Below are 22,693 nucleotides of genomic sequence, written 5' to 3' on the forward strand. Positions count from 1 at the left end.
CCAACTGGGCTCTGCTGGGACCTACCTCTTCACAGACTAATCTCGTTGACATGTTCACCATTTAAGACGGAGTTCAATGCCATCATCTTCTTCATCAGACTGTTGGCATTGATAACACATGTATATGATGTGAAATTGAAGGTTAAAAGAAAACAAAGAGAATTGTGAAGAAAAATGGTGTGCAAATTGTTCATAAGTAGTCATGATGTTTATAGAAATAAAAAAAAAGGGTTTGAGTTATTTATATTTTTCTATTTATCTGAATCAAATCGAAGTAACTTGACCTTTTTTTCTTCTTCGAAACTAAATTACAAATTCTAACTTAAATATTTCAAATTTGAATAACCAGCTTCATTTAATCAAATTTTGATTCCTTAAACGTCTAGTCTTTTCGCACATGCACATGCACATGCACATGCACATACCTTTGAGTCGTTTCTTACTTGAGATCATTAAATATAATTTGGTGCCCACTTTTTGAAAAGGTACTATGTTTAGATGTAAAATTAAAAAGTTAGACTTGTTTAATGGGCAATGAATGTTTGTTTTCTACATATAACTTTTTTAAATTATGTGATTATTAATTACACATTAACATGTTTATTTATGACAAATGTTAAAAACCCCATGTGATGTGTTTAGTTACACTTCAAAGCCCAACACTATATATATGGCATTGGTAAAAAGTGAGAAAGGCAAACCTCTTCATAGTCCCTCCATGTCATCGTCACATAGGAAATGAGGCTTCGAAGCCCTTCTTTATAACACCTCACTATGGGTTGTTATCCCTTGTTTGCCCCATTATATATATACATATATACGTATGTGTGTTATGTGAGATAGAGAGAGAGAAAGAGGAAAAAAAGACGCAGGCCCCACCACTAGCCCCATTTTGGGCGGTGTCTCAACACAGCCCCAACTCAAATCGCGCCCTCGGCGGTGTTTGGGGCTTTGTTGCCCCTATGTTGCCTCTTACACCGCAATAGAGGACAACCTAAGAGGCTTATCACCTAAATTATTGAATGTTCTGGTTTAACATGTACTTTAAAAATTGGTCAATCATAAATCAAATGGAAGGATTTAAGGTAGTGTTCTAAATCTTTGTATGATGTATTATGTTGTTGTTCGTAATCTACCGACCGCTGTATTAAACTATAGCAAGTTGTAAGATGAGATTTCAACTTTCTTAATGTGTCACCTTAATAAGAAGTTTACAACCTCTTGGAGGCGTGTCACACTGCATACTCGTAACAAGAAGCAACTGACGTACAATTCCTAACACGTTGATCAACACAATGATATCACCCTCATTCTTGCAAGTCGTAAATCGACCTCAAGGGCGTCGTTGAACATATGATCATAATTAGACAGTGTCTCTATATTTTTCATTGTCGATATGAGATGATATGAGATTTATCTAATTAATTTCTATAGGTTTCTGGATCACGTAACCCTACAAACTTTTTATATATTAACTATACTGTTGTTTATTGGTTGACCTCAAAATATTTTCATATCTCATATGAGTTTTGGATTGTTGAAGATAACAATTATAGATGGCTAAAGTGGTAACCCATCACTCGGACTCTCGGAGTATATTAACTAGATTTCAAACCGTGCTGGTTGCGACTTGCGAGCTTTTCAATTTTTCCTCTAAAACCTTTATGTTTGCTTTTTTCTTTTTCCTCATGACAAATTTTATTCTTACATTTTAGGGATTATCCATCTTTTACTTCCTTCATTTACGGATTTTTTTCTTTTTTATAAATTTATAGGTGAAAATGTGAATTTTTCTCTGTTCTTTTTAAAGAAAAACTCAGTTTTCAAAAAACTAATCGAATTAGCATTCTATCTATTGCCTTTTGAAAGGCACGCCCAATATATTTACTAACATTGTATTATATTATATTATTTGACCGATATGACCTAGAAAAGCTGGCTTTCAGTTGATAGACATAATACTATAATGATACTAGAAAAACAATATCGATGAAAAGAATTCACGTACCCTACCGGGATCCTTAAGTTTCAATGTTTCATGACTCCGTTGCAAAGTAAAAATGCGGGTGCCCTAGTAATTTAACTATTTATTCCTAATACACAAATAAAATTGTTTCAATAATGAGATTCGAATATAAAAAGACCATTATTGTATTTAAGCAAATAATGGGTATCATGTGGAAATTAAAAAAAATGTAGGTGGATAGCGACTTGCCCTTATAGCCTTCAATATAATAATTGATATTTACTTAACGTGGCACCATTTAACAAAACCGATGGCTTGTTTCAACATATGATTTGAAAGTGATTAAATTGACAGTTTTATATTTATTACTGGGTAACATGTACTATAATTTTTTTAGTTTTCTTTATAACAGTGGCACTCTTGTATTTATTATTTAGGTTACTATACTCTTCAAATTTGGAAAGTCGTGATACCCTACTATGGTCAGACTATGTTGTCTTAACCGAGCTTATGCTGGCTGCAAAGTTTGGCTTGGGCGTTCTCTTGAGAAAACATACGACCGACTGCCACTTGATAATCGTTGTGCCACCACAAGAGCAGAACTCTCTGATGTAACACACGGTGGGACGAAAACCCGGGTGGGCTCAGGGTTTGAACCGACAACCTTTGCATAATGACTAGCTCAAATCCTTCATTATCAATATCCACTAAAAGTGACACAAATGGGATTCAAACTTGAGTCTCTATTGGAGAACTCAAGTCTATATTAGTTGTAATAAAAAAATTATGGTTATTAAAAACTAATAAACTACTTAAATAAAAATAGTAATATTATGTAGATATACATTACCTTTTATCGGGCATTAAACGTTTCGGATTATTGGCTGATGCATTAAGGGCTTTCAAGGTGACGAGTTGAGCCCGAACAAAACCATGTATTTATTTGTTTTAAGGGCATCAGCCTTAACATGGACACACTTGTTTTAAATGATTGTGAAAAACTTAAAGTGGTAAATTAACTACTAAGAAAACATGTTTCTAATCCATAACTAATACACAAATCTGAAAATACAAATGGTGATAAAGCCCAAAATATTTTGGGCCCAACAAACCCAGCAGGCAGTACTTAGCAGTTAGCAAGTTAGCATGTTGTTTTGTTCAAAACAAAAGGACACTTAAAATTACAATTATTATTATTATTATTATATAATATAATTAACAAGTTTGGTGCCGCAAAGTCCCGATTGGGCTACTTTGCGGCACCATATTGGTAGTATTGTTTTGTTTAGTTTCAGTAATGAGCGTAATGAAAACCTACCAAATGTGAATTTTGTTTTTGTTCTTTTTTATTATTTTGTTGTAGTTACGGTACCGTGCAGAACGTGACGGAAACCGACCGAATTCGCACAGACTCGCTGTGTTTTGTTTTAGTTCCAGTACCGTAACGAAAACCAATCGAATGCTGATTTTTGTTTTTTAGTTTCGGTATCGTAACGAACATGACGAAAACCGATTGAATTCGCGTAGACTCAACCGCCTCAACGTCCGTGATCGATAACGGTCGAGTTTTACAAATGATCGAGTTTTACCGACCGACGCCACACCATTGGTTCACCCCAATTTTTTAAATTTTTAAAAATTTTTGTTTTAGTTTAGATACAATACGTACGTAACTGAAACCGATCGAATTCGTGTTGAATTACCGTATAACGCTTGTGTTTTACCGATATGCCTGGCGTATTTGCCCCGGGAAAAACACTAGTTGACTTATATTAGAAAACTTTTATGTAGTTACGTAGTACTTAGCATGACAAATCAATATTAAGAAGCAAACCTTTAACAAAATATAACCACTTCTTTTTTAAATTACAAATAAGATAGAAATTAGTCTTAAAAAATAAGAGAAAAATGTAAAAAAAAGAGAGCTGTGGTAGTAAATAATAGGCTTGCTGATTGGGCTTAAATGGCCTAACCCCAATCAGCCAAACCAAACCAACAAACCATATCATCAAATAAATGTTAGAAAACCTAATGGCCTGTAATTTATTGAAAAATATCAAAATTAAACGTTATCAAAAAGGATAATTTCAAATGAATACCCGAGATGTCACGCATCTCGGGTAAAGAACATACACGACCACAAGAAAACAAAAGTGTCTCCAAACAAAGGCTTGTCGCTTATCAATCACAACTTGTACTGATCTTTAAATTCGGGCTTTGGTTTGTTCCCAAACGTCTCTCGAATGCAAAATAAATGAAAACATCAATTGGGTCTTGTTTATACAAGTTCCAGCCAGAACTTTTTCCCAAACGTCTCTTTGCATTCGTTTCTCCAAACGTCTCTCGAATGCAAAATAAATGGAAAGCAAACATAAATTTGGTTTCGTTTATACAAGTTCTAGCCAGAACTTGTCAGCTTGCTTTTTGTTCAACATTTCAGGACTTGTTTATTAACACCATATAATAATGTCAAAAAAATCAGAATATAACTCACTTGTTATGCTACTGGTAATAGTCTTCACCAGAACAAAGAAATGTACTTGGAATAGATACAATTGTTTTCAAAATGAATCATTTGGACCATGGAATTATTTAACATATTATGGTGAGCTGCAAGGGTCTCTTGGGTTCATAATCCAGAGAATAAAGAGTCGTGGTTACTTTCTAACAATAATGCGATGTAAGGTAGGTAGCATAGCATCACATACACATTTAAAACACAATTATAATTCATATGCATAGTGCTGCATATGCTTTAAGAAGGTGATTTGGATGCACACATACTCCATTGTGGGAACACTCTTTATGATAAAAGGTGTTTCACCATGTGATGTTAATAGCATAAAACAAGACATATGTATTTGTTTACCAATCAAAATATTAGATACTTATATTATGTAGAAACTACAAGTAGCACGAACCAATAATGCCAACACGATTTCTATATCTATTTGTTAAGCATGCATCCACTCTAACCTAGACATACTTAAAATCATGTAGCACGAACCGAATTCACGCCAATTTAAAGATCCCTAGCTACTTCAATAAACCAAAACCGAATATCACATCACACCAATTCTCACCATTTACCATAAATAATAATCGTTTTGAGTTTAATGAAAAAAATAAAAATTTCATAAATAATAATCACGCATAAACTTTTGTTTATAAAACATATATCACGTAAAACCAAAATACTTTCTCTTTTTGCATAAAAGTTTCAAAAGTAACTTTGAAAATGTTAAAAAGGTTGGTTTATTCTACAATATGGCACAAAAATGAGAAGAATTTGCAGCAGAAATAAAACCTTAAAGATTAATTAAAAAAACCATAACTTTAAATTTAATAAAAAACGGAAAAAAGTAAATACACAAAATTGCTTCCACCGTCTTCATCGTTATAAAAAAACAAAAAAAAAACAATTTTGAGAAAAAAGATCAATGTATATTTTATTTATCATTATGTTTATTATTTTTTTTTTGTCATTAATTGTGTCTTTTTTTTCCTTGATGTTGTGTTATATTACCTAACATTACGTTGTATTTTGTTCAGCATTGTGTTATATTTTGCGATCTATTGTGTCTTTTTTTTTTATTTCTCATTGTGCTTTTCGTTTATTTTCATCATTGTGTCTTTTCGTGGTTTTTTTTAGCGAAAATAACGGGGGAAACATTTTAGGTTTTCTGATTTTTTTTGTTTTTTATTTTTATTTTGAGTTATGATTTTTTTATTGAATTTTTTTAAAGATTTTTTTACTACAAATTATTCTCATACATCTTATTATTGTCTCTTTTTGCATTTTAACTTTTCCCATGTCAAAATGCATGAAGTCGTTCTAACATGTTTTACTACATTAAATCCTTATATTTATTTAGATGATATTTGGTTTGGGTTGAACCGTTAAGAGTGAGGGCATATAGACATGCATGAGATATTGTCGGAAAATGTATATCTAAAAAAATCTATTTTTTATATGCACAGTTAATGATTTATAGCACGCGTTATCTCATGATGATATTTTCATTTTAATATAATCCACGTATACGTCTGTGATTGCTGCAACATGTCTCTCTTGTACAATGCCTCCCTTTAAATGATTGAGCCTTTTACCAGTTACCACGTTTAAGCCTATGTCTTATGTGGCGTTACTTGGGCCTGGAGGGCCACGTGGTCACAAGCAGGCGCGGAACTCCGTCACAGTTCACAACTCACGAGCTATTGTCGTCGCTGCTGCCACCACCACAACGGTAGTGCGAAGATGGGCGAGGCCATGACAAGTGGTTGTGGTGTCGATTGCTAGAAAATCAGGCCCCAAACGAACATAAAGGACAATTTTATTATTCATCACATAAAACAGTGTTTATAAAAATTGACAGTAAACCTATTATGACCATACACCTATTTAAACAAATATTGAGACAAACCAGATAGGTATACAATTAGGGTTGTTTAAAGTCAGATATCCGGATCTTTCGGATAGTGGATTTCACTATCCTAATCTGAAATTTCAGATATCTGAACTTCGGATATCCGATTAGATAGTGAATCAGATATCTGAAAATTTGAAAAAAAAATAATAAATACAAAAAAATAAAGAATTACTTTTAAAAATATTTTGAATATCCTAAACATCCGAAATACACAAAAAATTGTCCGAAGTATGCGAAGTATGTGAAAAATTATCCAAAATATCCAAAAATTATCCAAAATTTATAAATAATATTTATTATTATTTACTAATTAAAAAATATTTCAGATAGTTCGAATATCCAGACTATCGAAAAATTTTCAAAATCAGTATCTGAATTCGAAAATTCAGATATCCGAAATTTCGGATAATTTAGATTCAGATTTTTTTGAACACCTCTACATACACTAATTTAGTATAATACTAATACTTATATAGACTTCACAACTCCGTAATAAAACCAAAACAAACTTTATGTTATAGCTCAATTCAAACCAGATTAGGATTACACACTTTATCGGCAAAGGCGTCAGGGTGCATGTGATGGAGCTGTAGTGGACAAGTACGACGGGCGGCCGTGTAGGTGGTGACTATGCGGTGGTGAGTGGTCAATGACGATGGGGCTGCAGACTGCGGTAGCGGTGGCAACCAACAGGTGGTTAATTATAGTGGCAATCGTGAATCTAATTAGTGTTTTAAATATTAATTAGTTTGATATCAATTATAAATCAACAAATCCAAGAAAATCTATTAAATCAACAAACAACCACTATTGTCAGATTCCAATTTTTTCACTTTTATAAATCAACAAATCCAACATAATCTATTTGGTACCAAATGCGTTTTAGATTCTACTTCTTTTTGACAGATTATGCTTTACAAACTCACATTCTTCCACAAGAGATACTTGCACCAAAAGCTCCCTTTACATTTATGTTTTTATCCTACTTTCCTATCATTATTAACAAATATCAAATATCTAAAATTGACATTCTTTACTTTTTATCAATCTAAGGGGTGTGTGTGACGTGGTTCAATGTGGTTTTGGGCTAAAACCAAACCGAAAACAAAAACTTCGGTTTTTGGATTATTTGAAACCGTTCGTTTTGGTTTTTTCGTTTTCGGTTTTCATTTTAGTTTCGGTTTGGTTTCGTTTTTTCGGTTTTTGCCCTTTGAGCTTGAAAAGTTAGGCCGAAAAAAAAATTCGCAAAAAATTATGAATTTAGGTCTAAATAATTTTGTTAATTGTTAACTAATAAGACTAGTATATATTTGACCAAATATATTTAAATTACATATTTATTAAATTCCTTTAAATTACTTAAAATAAAAGATAAAAAAAGTAAAAATTCAAGAATTTGGTTCGGTTTGGTTTTTCGGTTTTTATTTTGTGGAAAACCAAAACCAAACTTTTAGTTCGGTTTTCATAAAAACATAAAACCAAACTGTCAGTTTTTGTTTTTGTTCGGTTTTTTCGGTTTGGTTTCTTCAGTTTTTTCAATTTTGGAACGGTTTTTTCTGTTTCTTGCACACCCCTATTCAGAAGGTTATTCTCAATACAGTTAAATGATGTCAAAATTATAGTTTTATGTCCAAAAAGTATTTTTCATACCATCTAATACATAAAAGTTTCAAAACTCAAATTTTACAATTCTCTATGTTTTACCTAACTTTTGACTTTAGTCTAAACAAAGTTTAACAAGCCAAGGTTGAATTCAACTAGTTTTAACAGTTTGTTCAAACATGTTTCATCCCAAGTCCATTAAGAACAGATCACAAACAGAACCAGCCATTAGTTTTCAAAACAACATAATCCATACAGACATTGCATAACTAACACATAATATAACATAAAAGTCTTACAATCTCAACACACTGATTGTTAAGCTATATACTCCGCATATAACCGAACAAATCGACACGCCACACTTGTTCGTCTGCCCGCCATCACCAAACCAACAAACCTGTAACCATAAGCATAGATTAATATATAGAACACATGATAACCAATCTAAAAATGTTAAAAAAAAGATTAAAAAAAGAAAAACTACAATTACTTAGAAAGATCCTTCCATGATTGCAGGAAGGTCACTAAAGCTCCAAAGATCAACCGCGTTTCCACCATCTTGAGTTGGATCCGCGTTCAGAAACGCATCAACTGAAGAAGCATCCCAGCTTCCCTCAAAGTATGGCATCTGAAAGAGTGGTTCAGATTCAGAAACCCCGTTTACAGACTCGGGTTTCAGTTTCTTTGCAGGGTTGATATCATCCATGAAGCTGACATCATCACTCTCAGAGAAAACAGATGTGATTTCAGGAGTTGTGGAGCAGTGATCTCCCCAACCGAAGTCAGAACAGCCAAACGAGTTGCTTCCCTGATCAGAGTTAAAATGAAGAGCACCAGAACCATCCAAAGGGCTAAACGGTTTGACCATCATACTGTCAGCAGTTGCAGGAAGGTTAACTTGAGGCTTTGGCTCATAAAACCCAAGTGAGCCGTTACAGTCACTAGCAGTCCTTTTGTTCCCTTTTGGGTTAACCTTAGAGCGAGCTGGGTTCACAGGTACCTCATCAGGGAAGTTAACCTTGGCCTTAACGCCTCGGATCCTTCTAGCTTCAACATCATAAGCTCTAGCAGCTTCTTCAGCAGTGTTGAAAGTCCCAAGCCACACACGAACCCCTTTTCGCGGGTCACGGATCTCAGCAGCCCATTTGCCCCATGGGCGTTGACGGATTCCTCTGTACTGGTTTTTCCTTTTTCTTGAAGTGGATTTGTCATCAGACTTCACAGATTTTGAACCTGAATCAGGTTTTTAAAAAAAGGGTTAGCCTTTTCGTTTCATACAAAATAATCCAATAAAGAAAACTGAAGATCTTCACTCAACCAGATAGTTTAAAGACTATAACCGACACCGGATGCAAATTTAACTTAATTTTTCCTTCTAACAGGTGATGCAAGAATCAAATAAGCTTCAATTCAGAGGGTTAAAAACAAGTAATTAAAAGAAAATTAAAAGGTGAAAAGTAAAATAGATGTTCATAATCTTGTATGTTTAAAAAGCCTAAAAGAGACAGAAAGCAGGCTAGCAATCAAAAAGATAATCCTTTTCCATGTTCAAATAGATTTGTCATCAGACTTCACATAGTTGGAACCTGAATCCGATCAAAAAATGATTAACCTTTTGATTTCATATAAAAATAAAAATCTTCAGATACAAATAATTTAACGATTATAATCGATCCTGGAATCCGATAATTTACAAATCCGATAATTAACTTAATTTTTTCCTTCTAACAGGTGATGCATGGATCAGATAACCTTCAAATTAAAGGGTTTCAATTCTAAAATAATTAATTAATTAATAATCAAAAAAGATAAAAAAAAATTAAAAATAGATGTTCATGTATGCCTGAAAAAAAGCTTAAAAGAGACAAAAAGCAGGTTAGCAATCAAAAAGATAATCTTTTTCCGTGTTGAAATACAGAATCTTCATCATTATCATCACCTAACAATAATTAATAATTTTTTTAAATAAACCAATAATAAAAAATAAATAAATAAAATTCAATGAATTGAACACCCTAATTCAAGGTCCTAATTGAACAAATCAATAGCTTTAAATTCAATCAAACAAAGTTAATAATAATATTAACAAACAAATTATGAACAAAACCCTAATTAACACAATTACCACGAGCCGGTGCAGAAGCAGAGATAGCACGTTGTTGTTGTTGTTCTTGAGCATCAACCTCATCCTTAAACCCTAGAAAATCAGCCTCAAACTCATCATCAAGATCCAAAACCTCAGATCGGATAGGCTTCGAGTAGCATTTGCTAGGGTTCTTCAAAAAATCAGGTTTCCCGAGAAGGTCAGCGGCGGTCAAACGGCGAGTCTTGCTTGCCGTAGGTCCTATGAGATCAGAGATGATCGCACCACCACACATAGCTTAGATTTGTTAATTTCAGTAATTGATTGATTGTTTGTGTTTTAGGGTTTTGTAATTTAGGGGTATGAAATGAGAAAATTAGAGAATTGGTTTTGGAGTGTATACCGGAATGGGTGTGTTTTATACACCCGAGGGAGTACGGTGTGAGATGATGCTATTATTATTATTATTATTATTATTATTATTATTATTATTATTAGGCTAAGGCTGAGGGGTGTGGGGCTTCAACGGGGGCGCTAGAGCCCCTCCGCTCGCGCCCCTAGGCGCTAACACCACACAACCGGGGCGCTAACGGGGCGCTAGCGCGAAAAAACATGCAGGCGTGATGAGGTTAGCGGGAGAAGAGAGAGTAAAGTTGCATAGGAAGTCGGAAAAGAGCCGTTGATGGTTTTGATTAAATTAAAAAAAAAAAAATTTCTTAAACTATAAATATATACCTTTATAAAATATACTTCATTTCACAATTATACACCTTTCCTCCTAAAATCCTCTCAAAACTAACACAAAAAAATGTCGTGGTACTCGTCTGATTCCGACTCCTCCGAAGAGGATGATTTGCTTCTTCATGTAGGGGGAGTTTTGACCGCAACCGTGGTGGATCTCTTGCAAAATCAAGCCCATCAACCTCAAGTCCCGAGAGTTAGAGCACCACCTCGTGATCGTGATCGATCGGGTGCTAACGATACTTTGATTAGGCATTATTTTAGCCCTCACCGGTATACGAGGAGTCGGATTTTCGAACTCGTTTCCGAATGAGCAGACAATTGTTCATGCGTATAGCAGGTGATTTAGAGGCACGGTATCCCTTTTTTCAACAAAGGGAGGATGCTAGGGGTCTCCCCGGTTTTACCTCTCTTCAAAAATGCACGGCTGCTATCCGTCAATTAGCGTACGGCATCTCGTCGGACGCTTTGGATGAGTATTTACAGATGTCAAAAAGGGTTGCACGTGAATCCCTTCATTTTTTCTGCCAAGGTAAAAAACATTAATTTTAGTTTTTATTAAATATTTATTACATTTTGTAATATATATTATATGTTTATAGATTATTTTATATACGTAGGAGTCATATCGATATACTCTCGGAGATATCTGCGTAAACCTACAATGTATGACATCCAACGCATATATGAGGTGCACGCAGAAAAACATGGTTTTCCTGAGATGCTAGGTAGCATCGATTGTACGCATGTTGGATGGGCTATGTGTCCAACGGCCTGGCGAGGTCAGTTCCACCGTGGTGATCATGAAGGGCCGACCCTTATACTTGAGGCGGCGGTGTCACAGGATCTTTGGTTTTGGCATGCTTTTTTTGGTGTTGCTAGGTCAAATAACGACCTTAATGTTATCGATCAGTCACATTTGATCAACGACCTTATTGACGGGGTTGAACCACCTCAATCTTTTGTTGCAAATGGAGAACTCTTCAAGTACGGGTACTATCTGGTCGATGGTATTTACAACGAATGGGCTTTGTTAGCTCAAGCTTTTACAGATCCAATCGCCGACAAACGGAAGTATTTTACGTAGAAGCAAGAGTCTGCTAGAAAAGATATTGAAAGAGCTTTTGGAGCTCTGAAAAAACAATATTATGTACTGGCGAACCCGATACGTTATTGGACTCGGGAGAGGATAATGGACGTCGTCTACACGTGTCTGATCCTACACAACATGACGTTAGAAGACGAGGGCAAAGCTATCTGCCAAAACTACCAAGGTGACATTCCGCCACAACCGTCCACAATCAGTGATCAACAAAGACTTCATAACACAGCAAATATCAAGAGCCGTGAGATACACGGGAATCTTCGACATGAGTTGGTTGAACATTTGTGGGCGAGGCGACCCGATGATCTTGTATTAGATTAGTGTTATTATTAAGTATTATTGTTTGTTTAATTTTTAGAATGTTTTTTTTTTGTAATTTGAATTTTATATATTAATGTGTTTTTTTTATTAATGTGTGTTTTTTTAATAATTTATGAGTTTTTTTAATAATACGTTGTTTGAATATATTTATAAAAAATAAAAAAAAAATTTCGCTGGAGCCCCTGTTGGAGCCCCTCCACACCAGGGGCCAGGGCTCCAACAACCCCCTTATCCAGTTTCTCTCTCTGCCACACGTCATAATATTATTGGTTTGAGCCCCCACTAAAGCCCCATTAAACCCCCCCACACCCCTCAGCCTAAGGGTAATGGGGCTTGGTTGAGCCCAACTGAATCAACATCTTCATGACACGTGGCGCTGACTAGACATACCAACCAAGTCCCCAGACCAAGCCTCAAAGGGTGTAATGGTTCAGGTGAGTCGGGGCTTGGTTGAGTTTTTTTTTTAATACTATATCCTAAATAAATATTAATAATACTAAATTAAAACATTTCATCAAAACATAAATAAAAAGGAAAATAAAAACATAAATTTAAAATGCAACAACCTTTAAAAAAAAATACATAAAAATAGCGTTTTTAATTTTTTTGTGTCAATTCCTTCCGAATACGATTTTTTTCTTCCTCCATTATCGCTTGGTCGGATGGCGGTAGGTGGCTAAAGTCCTTGGCTAGAAATTCCAAACTCCTCATCCGGTTTCTATTATGTTTAGCTTGACCAATCGACTCGAGACCAATTGACATTCTAGCAATCTCTTTTTCGGAGTCGTGATCGACGGTTCTTTTCCCACGTTCCCTACCCGGGGGGCGGCTAGAGCCTTGCTCTTTCAAATCGCCCTCGGACAAGTTTAGGTCGAAGTTAATTTGAGTCTCCGAGCCGCTAGAAGAGACGTAGGAACCGGACTCACTAGTTTTCGTACGTTTATGTAAGGCCCCGTTACCGGTAGCCCTACTTTCGTGTTGGATTTACTCATAAACGCAGTTCTAAATATCAGAATTAATTAAAACATTCGCGGAATATAAAAGCTTTCATAAAACATTTCATAACAAAACACGTCTTGTCTTAAAACATCATTTTGTCTTTAAAAATTAACGAAACATTAAACTTAAACGTCTTGCGTCTTCCGATACCAGCCTCTTATTCGGTGCCACGTGTCTCCTCAAGCGAGCTGCCTCATCCTATTCACCTGCGTGCATACTAAAAGTCAGCTACGCTAAGTGAGTTCTAGTTAATCACATAATCATACAATACCTTCTTACATTTCATACTTAACCTCTTAACTTTCTTTCATACACACATAATTGCATATACTTTCATTCTTACCTTCATACTTTCTTTACATACATAATCATACGTTTTAAAGAGCCTTTCGCCCTATAACCTCACAGATATTATAAGGGTCTGGTCCCTAACATCACAGATATTATAAGGGTCTGGTCCCTAACATCACAGATATTATAAGGGTCTGGTCCCTAACATCACAGATATTATAAGGGTCTGGTCCCTAACATCATAGATATTATAAGGGTCTGGTCCCTCTTCGTTACCATACAACCGTGCCTTTCCTTTGTTTATTAACTTTATCGCATTCATACATATGAGTAAATACATTATACTCACCTTATACGTAACACTACAACCTGACAGTACGTGCAATATCCGAAGATCGTTCACAACTGACAAGCAATCATTCATACATTTCACATCATTCATATAAGGCATACACTTATCACTTAGGATAAGTGTATTAACAAACATATCAAGTATGCACACAGCCCCGAAAACATAACACAGAAGTGGGGCTAGAAACTCACCTGAACACGGTTACGTTCACCGTTAATCGTAAACCCTTTCCTCAGTTGTGCACGGCTGACTGTATAACAAGTATACATATCAATTAACTATTACTACTTATATCATCTTTCTAATCTTAATTACTACCCACAACGAATGGGGGTCCGGGGGCAGCGACCCTGGCAGCGGGGTCTAGGGGCGGCAACCCCTAGCAGGGTCCAAGGGGCAGAGCCCCTGAGCTTGGAAAAATTTTATTAACATTAACTGTCTTAACACATTTTTCATTAGGTTTTTAATTTATTTTCTAATCGAACTTGACTTTAGGCGAAGTTAAACCTTAGGCGAACTTAGCTTTAGGCGAAGTTAAACCTTAGGCGAACTTAGCTTTAGGCGAAGCTATCAGTTAGGCGAACTTGGCCGTAGGCGAAGTTATCATTTAGGCGAACTTGGCCTTAGGCGAAATTATCAATTAGCCGAACTTGGCCTTAGGCGAAGTTATCAATTAGGCGAACTTGGCCTTAAGCGAAGTTATCAATTAGGCTAACTTGGCCTTAGGCGAAGTTATCAATTAGGCGAACTTATCGTTTTGAAGGCGAAGTTGCCCAGTTCGCTACGGGTTTGGTTTTTATCACGCATTTTGGCGATTTTAATACCCTTGTTATGGTTCGACATCACCCACTAACGTTCCCTAACCATTTCGGTCGTATATATATACCCCGTATATACTATAAAGCTTGGATATTTAAACTTTAAAGGTCAAGAACATACCTTTTGTGCTCAGTTGGATCTCGTTTAACTTGTTTAATCACCACTAATCGTTTACTCTCTCTCGGATCTTGCTCGTTTCTCTCCCTCGGCCGCCGGCCGTATATGGCAGTGTGTGGTGTGTGTGTGTTTTAGAGTGTGTTAGAGAATAAGATGGAAATGAATGATGGTTTAGGGTTTAGGGGATATTTATATCCCTTAAAGCCCATGGACCGAAGGCCCATTCTCATTTAACCCATCTCAATTAATCTAAGTCCATGATCCGTTCTTTACTCGATATTAATTAATTATTAACGCTAAATCACTAAACGTAACTTTCTTTATTTAACATTATAAATTTTAGGATGTTACAGTTTAGCCGATTCTTTTCCGACATCCGCATCCAGAGTAACTAACATAATCCATTTCGAGCACTTCTTGAGCACGTTCCACAAGTAGCGCTCGTCAAACGTCTTCACCATCCCGTACTTCCTTAACACCTCCGCTTTCCACTCGTCGCAAGTGAATTGAAAAACTTGAAGATCATCGGACTCACCTTGTCGCATTCGGTTTGCATTTCAGTTATGTAGGTTGGTAAATAATCCTACAAACTTACGAATATCGGACCACTGATCCGATATCATATTATCGGTTCGGTCCCTACTCCCCACTTGCTCATAAAACAATTCCCGAACTTTGCTCCAAAATACTCGACGTTTATGAAAGTCGGCTATAAAAAAAATAACAAAACTTTAGTAAATTGCAAACAAAAACTAAAAATTTAAATTAAAGAAAAAATGCACCAAAAAATAACTACCCTCGTTTCGATCTTGAGATATCTCAATCCAAGCTCTAGCCAACGCTAATTTTTCATCCTTTTTCCAAGGAGTAGACTTTCGCTTCGTCACAGCCGGTGTCGATGAACTGCCCGCTTCTCCGGTTTTATTCGTTTTCTTACCTTTTTTGAAAGCGTTTTGTGGGTTTATCCGATACCGGTTGTGTCTCCGAAACGGAAAACTCGGGTTGTGTATTCGAGTTGAAAAAAGTCGAGTTTTGAGATGGCATTAGATCTTGAAAGGCCTCGTCATACATGTAGTCCAACCCCTACATCTGAAATTGAGCGTTGTAGTTGAAATTTCCCAAACCCGACATGATTTTTTAACAAACTTTGGAAAATCAAATGAGAGGTATTAGTAGAAATATTGAGAGAAAGAGAATGAGATAGGTGATTTAAAAAAAATGAATTGTTATATTTATAATAAGTTTGAATTTTTTTTTATTTTAATACCCCAACGGCTCTCCCCAACGGTCACCCCACGCGGACTGCCCCATTCGCCCCCCCCCCATCCGCGCCAACGTGGTAGCGATGTTTGCGTGCCAGGTGGTCGCACCCCCATCCGTGCCCCACTACCCTTAGCCTTATTATTACCCTTGTTGGTAGGGTGTTATTACGTAATAGTCTATATATTAGTTTAACAGCATATCTATAAAAAAATCGAACGAACATGAATAAGACCTTGTTCATGTTTGTTTGTTAAGAAAGTTATGTGTTCGCGAACGGTTCAAAAACACTTACCGAATGAGATGTTATGTTCGTGTTCGTTCATTAAGAAAATTAATGTGTTCACGAACAATTCATGAACAAGGGCATGTACGTGTTCACTCATTTAACTTTAAAAGAACATGGACACTTACTCGAACAAGTATTTATGTTAATTTTCGTTTATTTAAAAATGGACATTTGTGTTCATTTTTTTTAAATCTAAACGAACATAACTGAACAACGAAAAATGAATATGCATAAACAAATGTAAATGAACACAAACAAACACAAACGAACTTAAATGAATATAAATTAACACATATAAAGCCTTTAAGCATATAACCTATCAAAATAATATTTAATTATTTTCTATTAATACATACACGAAAATAAACAAACGTTCATGAACATAAATGAACGAACGGAACATGTATTCATGTTCGTTCGTTTAATTAAACGAACACAAATTTTTTGTTTATGTTCATTCGTTTATTAAATAAACGAAATTCTCGTCGAACGGTTCACGTACAGTTCATCGAGCGTTCAGTTCGTTTACAGGCCTACAGTCTAGGCAAGTAAGCGAACTGAACGCTTATAAACTATTTTGTGAACTTTTCGATATAAAGTTTTTAAGGGTGTAAACGAACAATGCCGCTCATGAGCTACTTGAGTTCGGACCGATAAAAAGCTCAAAACGAGCTGAGTTTTTTCAAGCTCTGACCTGAGCTTCAAATAAATCTCGTTTGTAATAGAGCTGAGCTCGAGTCTTGTGTATTTTTATGTTTTACCTCTTTTGGTCTTCTATGTGATTAGTTTCATAATGCACAATCGAGCTTCGGCTAAGCTTTGGTGTGTTTAAGGTTTTTCTCAAATTATATAAAAATTATTAGAAATGTATATAAATTAATTATTAACAAATAACATATGGGTTGAGCTTGAGCTGAGTTGAGTCGAACCTTGAAAATACAACGCATGAGCTGAGCTCGAGCATGGACTCGGCTCTGTCTCTGCTCGTTTACATGCCTATAAACGAACATGAGCACATGTTTTTGTTGTTCATTTATGTTCACGAACATCCGTTCATGTTTGTTCATTTAGGTTATCTATTTATGTATGTTTGTTTAATAAATATGTAAGTAGTTACATTTTTATAAATATAAACATAAAATGCTTTTAAATAATACTTGTATATATATGTGTGTGTAGTCAATTATGTTTATTTTTGCATTTGTCTATTTATTTGTTTTTGTTGGTTCACGTTCGTGAACTATTAATTTGGGTTTTAAACGAATAAACACAAATGTGCCCGTTTTTCTTAAACAACGAGCATGAACACAATATTTTGTTCGATTATATGCTAATGTTTGGTTAAAGTTAAATGAACGAGCACGAACATACCCTCATTCATGTTCGTTCGGTTCGTTTACACAACTAATCAGTCATCAACTTGTATAACTTGTTTTTGAAGGGCAAATATGGTATACTAACAATCTACTTCGTTTATTAGTTCATTATCAATGATTGTGGGACGTTATTAAATTAATATCAGATCATTTGTACCGTACCCTTAAAATACGGGTGTGACAACTTAAAAGGTATATGAAATTTGTAAAGCATGTCAATAGCTCATATTTTTGTTGTGGCCTTGCATCTTGTCTTTTCTTCCTTTTTTTAGGAAAATAGTTACGACACGCAATATCTACCGTAACGGATGCAAGTACTGGTGTAAGTTGTAAAGCAGAAAAAGAACATATGATAAAAAAAAAGACACATGAGAGATGTTGTATGGGTGATGCGTGATGAAGTATACATGCTATTTTCTTGTAACGGTGATGCATGATGAAGTATACATGCTATTTTCTTGTAACAGAAAAAATAAATCTACAAATAAATTAATGTAACAAGATTTGTAGTTTTTATAACTGGAAAACGAAAGAAGACAACTAGTTTTTCGAGTATATATTAGCTAAAAGTAATTTATAATGTTATTTTGTTGTTATCAACTTTTTGAGTGTTTTGTTATGTAATAATTTGATAGTGGCTTTACTGTCTTAAACAGAAAGATAAAAGAATTTTATGGTGGTAATAATTTAACCTTTTATTTTCTTGTAATTTTTAATTTATCTTTTTATGGTGGTAATAATTTAACTTTTTTTTTGTAATTTCTATTTATCTTTCACAACGAATACAATGAAGTGATGGGTAAACGTGCAACAAGCTACATTATAATCCCTTTTGGACGTGTATATATACATGTATCAAATAAAAAAATTACAAATAAAAAACCATTATTTTTATTTAAGAGATATTCTAGTTCTTTTAATCCGTATATTATACTTCATTGTATATTTGCAAGAGAAACCACAAATATAACAAACTTAAAGAAGATGATATGTTTTCTTAGTCATGAAGGATGCAAGCAAATTTAAAAAAAAAAATTCTATAGTCATGTAAGCAATTTTAAAAAATACTATATTTTTCATGATACATCATACAATAGAAACTCTATAAAATAATACACTTGGGACCACCAAAATTTATTAATTAAAAGAGTTATTAATTAATCGATAAATTAATAATTATTAATTTATATATTAATTAATATTTTATTAATTTATAGTAGAATGTTTTGACTCACCCATAAGAAAATGTAGTTGCACAGTTGTTGACTGATGAAGAAATTATTGAAAGCGTTATTGGAATTAATAAAGATGATATCGATGAAGAAGATGATGAAAGTTCTACAATGGAGCCCCCCTTCACGAAATGAAGCTATTGAAGCGGCAATCACATTGAACAATTTCCTGTTGAGCTATGAGAAAACAACACCAGAAGTTCTTACCATGCTAAGGAAAATTAGAGACGAGATTCAAGGGGAAATTGATTTCAACAAAAAACAAAAGACAATTGAGTCGTTTTTCAAGAAACCTTCATAAATCATTCATGTAATATGCTATATATAAGGAATTATTAATTTATATTTTATATGGGGTCTAAAGAAATTATCAAAAATGTATTATCTTATAATTTTAGCGAATTATTAATTTAGCACTCTATCCTGAGTCGGAACCGGCAAAAAATATTATCTTAGAGAGTTTATTAAATAATCGAGTATTAATTTATTAAGTTTCTACTGTAGTTCTCTTTTAATAACAGATACGTCATAATTATCTTTTACAAGGAGTCATGTATTGTACTTCCATGATCTCAATCGTGTGTCCAAATTTGTTATTTCCTGTATTTGCAATTACTAGGCATACAACTTTCCGTATTTACGAACGCTATATTTACGGATGGTATAATTTATTGGTTGTGACGTTATAAGTTTCTTCATTCTTGGATGGCATGATGTGTGGAACTTAAAGCAAACTCTTGCTACTTAAAAATTAAAATCATAAAAAGAAACATACGAAAATTTAGCTCAACATTTCACGTAATTTTTGTTCCTAATTAAGAGTGTTATGAAACAATAAACCTTACATTCATCTAAGAAAACATCGTTAAATTAATTTCTTATTTAATTTTGATTCTGAACCAAATTATGACTAAATCATGAGTATCTTGTTGTTTTTAATAAAATAAACTTATATATCATTTGTGAATCTTTGTTTACGTCTTGAATTCATCTATAATATATGATTTATAAATATGATATTGTAACACTCTAGATAAAATCATAAGCCTAGCTAGTATCTATGGCTTAACTATTTTCTAAAATCACCAAAGAATAAAGTTCGGCTAACCAAAGTAACCCAATGGCAAAAGGCGACCAATGCGTCCGTGATTGCAGACAACGTTAGGTAGCTCAAGTCCACCATCTCCTGTTATAAGAAAAACTAATCGCTTAAAGGTCCACTGTTATAAAGCACAGTTAAGATAGAATTTGAACTCAAGATCTTGCCGTCTTTAACCTAAAATTTTCCTTCCCCTCCAATATAAGTTGGGCTATAGCTTATTGACAATGCCATTAACTATTTGCCTTTCATTTTTGACAATATCTCATAATTCCACCACTTATTTAATGTACAGGTTATCCAGACATAAAATTATCTTTTTATAAAATATATAAATATTATTGAATATGATAAATACAAATTATACAATTATTGTAAACATATATACTAGATATCATATACTAACAAACAGTTGAAATTGATTTTGCGTGTACGCATTGGATGGAAGTTGAAAGAGGGCACAAAGGTTAAGGCAGAAGGCGGTTTGCACTTTGCAGGACTGCAAGAGGACTGGTGAGGGGCTCACTTTGTCAAGTTGGAGGCATTTTAGTGGTCCTTAGAAATACATTTATCATCATTAATTATATATGCAATATATATAATCAAAAGACCTGTATATTTGGTATATTAAAGTAAGTGTTCTTTTGAATTCATTCTGTTTATAAAAAACAAGTGTTTGTGTCTTATAAATTAAACCAACTTTTTTTAAATCTATAATGTTTTCATAAGTTTTTAGTGGGTTTAAAAGTAATTTTATTTTGCATGATTTTCATGAGAGGTCATATTTGATGTTACGTCCACTTTAGCTCGGAAATATATTGATGTGTCTAGTTTTGGAGTCATTAAGTGTACCAGCAAGATGTGAAATTTGTCAATGAGTTACAACTGATTCATGGTAGAATCGTGATAATATTACTGATTTAATTCAAGATCCTTGGACTTCATATTTACTTGTATGGTTGATGAGCGGTCCCACCAAAGCATCGCCCATAGCTTTGATCATGTTTTTGTCATTTGGGATGATGTTGGTTGTTTATCCTTATTCACTGGCATCGACTATTGAGCTTTTGTGGATTTTGATCTTTTACTTTGTGATTTTGTGTTGATGATCTAACCTATATGTTTGTACCTTTATCATCATCAAAATAGATAAACTTTATTAGAAGTGTATGCACCAACATGCCTCACACACTAGTATATAAGGTTGTCGACGGTGGTTGTACCTTATTGCCTTTCGATTCTCCTATGTTAGGTGACTAGGTCAATGGTCTATAATATAGTTTTATTTCATTTTCCCATGTGTTTTTTTAACTTGTTCAACCAATATAGTTAATATAGTTTTTTTATTAATATATATATACATATACACACACGTGATAGATAACCATATAGTTCTAGGTGAATTCATCTTCACTTAATGTGTTTGAACAAAATGGCTTGTAGTATAACAGTATCAATGCGTGTTTAATATGTATTACTCTTACTAACACATTGAATATTGGTGTAGATAAAAGTAAGTTTAGAGGCTGTGTGCGTCAGCCATTTAAAAAAAAAAAGTTAACATGTTCAAAGTAATTCGGACTGGTTCTCGGGTCTAGTTTATAGATTTTGGGTCAACCTAAATAATTTTAGTTCTAAAACCAAATATATTTTATTTCTAATAGGCTATGCCATAGCTTTTAAGATTATCATAATCTGACCCTGATATACTGTTCTCATTCTACCTATTATGGTTCAATTGTTTATTGTTTATTAACGTTTTTTTATATATGACTAATCATGACCTTTATCAAAAAACGCTAATCATGGCAGGGACCTACCAGTAGCGAGTTCAATCGAGTTATGATTTGAATGATTTTTTTTAGTGTTTAAATAACTTATGATAATGATTTTCAATAAAAAGGTGCAATTGTGGTCCACTTATTACTCGTTGTAGCTTTTATTTTTTTATTAGATACTCGACACCCGATTAATTCAACCCAAAAAACTCATGAGAGATTTGGGCTGGGTTTAAATTATAAAATCCGTAGAACCGGACCTAAAAAACGGATACTCGTGGGACCCCCCCCCCCCCCCCCCGGGTTTATAATATAATGCTATGGCGAAGCGATTAAAATAAGTAATAAATATATAATAATCAATAAAATCTAATCAATACTAATTATGAGAAAGTGTAAATTATTAGGCTGAGGGGTGTGGGGCGCTAACCGGGGCGCTAGAGCCCCTCCGCTCGCGCCCCGGGGCGCTAACCCCACACCACCGGGGCGCGAGCGCGGAAATCCAGGCATGCGTGAGGCTGGTCGCGGGAGAAGAGAGATAAAAGGTGTCTTGGAGTTCGAAAAAGAGCCGTTGAGGGGTGTGGAATTAATTAAAAAATATATATTAGCTGGAGCCCCTCCACACCAGGGCCAGGGGCTCCAACGGGGGCTCCAACACCCCCCTTATCCAGTTTCTCTCTCTGCCACACGTCATATTATTGGCTGGAGCCCCCATTAGAGCCCCCCACACCCCTAAGCTTTAAAGAAACTACAAAAATTAAGGAAAAGAACAAATTATGAATGACGTGACACCAAATCACTTTTCCCCAAATCATTTTTGGTGATAAAAG

The 22,693-nt window shown here is 34.5% G+C and overlaps 1 protein-coding gene across 1 annotated transcript; it reads right to left on the reverse strand.

Moving 5' to 3' along the window:
• Positions 1–8,462: 8,462 nt before the first annotated feature.
• Positions 8,463–10,432, reverse strand: LOC143535365 (ethylene-responsive transcription factor RAP2-2-like). Its single transcript, XM_077029644.1, has 2 exons — positions 10,127–10,432; positions 8,463–9,234 (listed from the first exon to the last, which is right to left on the reverse strand). Exons 1-2 carry the CDS (start codon positions 10,377–10,379, stop codon positions 8,492–8,494), a joined length of 996 nt encoding a protein of 331 aa, XP_076885759.1. The 5' UTR covers positions 10,380–10,432; the 3' UTR covers positions 8,463–8,491.
• Positions 10,433–22,693: the final 12,261 nt, after the last annotated feature.

The sequence above is a fragment of the Bidens hawaiensis genome, unplaced genomic scaffold, assembly GCF_021521415.1.
Source record: "Bidens hawaiensis isolate Kalapana, Puna unplaced genomic scaffold, B.hawaiensis_p1.1 tig00010467_1, whole genome shotgun sequence".
In the NCBI taxonomy this organism is placed as follows: domain Eukaryota; kingdom Viridiplantae; phylum Streptophyta; class Magnoliopsida; order Asterales; family Asteraceae; genus Bidens; species Bidens hawaiensis.

What these genes read in the sequence shown, in the direction of transcription:
- LOC143535365 (XM_077029644.1), bottom strand. Translation starts at nt 10,379, where the DNA reads ATGTGTGGTGGTGCGATCATCTCTGATCTCATAGGACCTACGGCAAGC. An exon ending in TGCTTCTGCACCGGCTCGTG is followed by an intron (nt 9,235 to 10,126) that starts GTAATTGTGTTA and finishes AACCTGATTCAG; the next exon opens with GTTCAAAATCTGTGAAGTCT.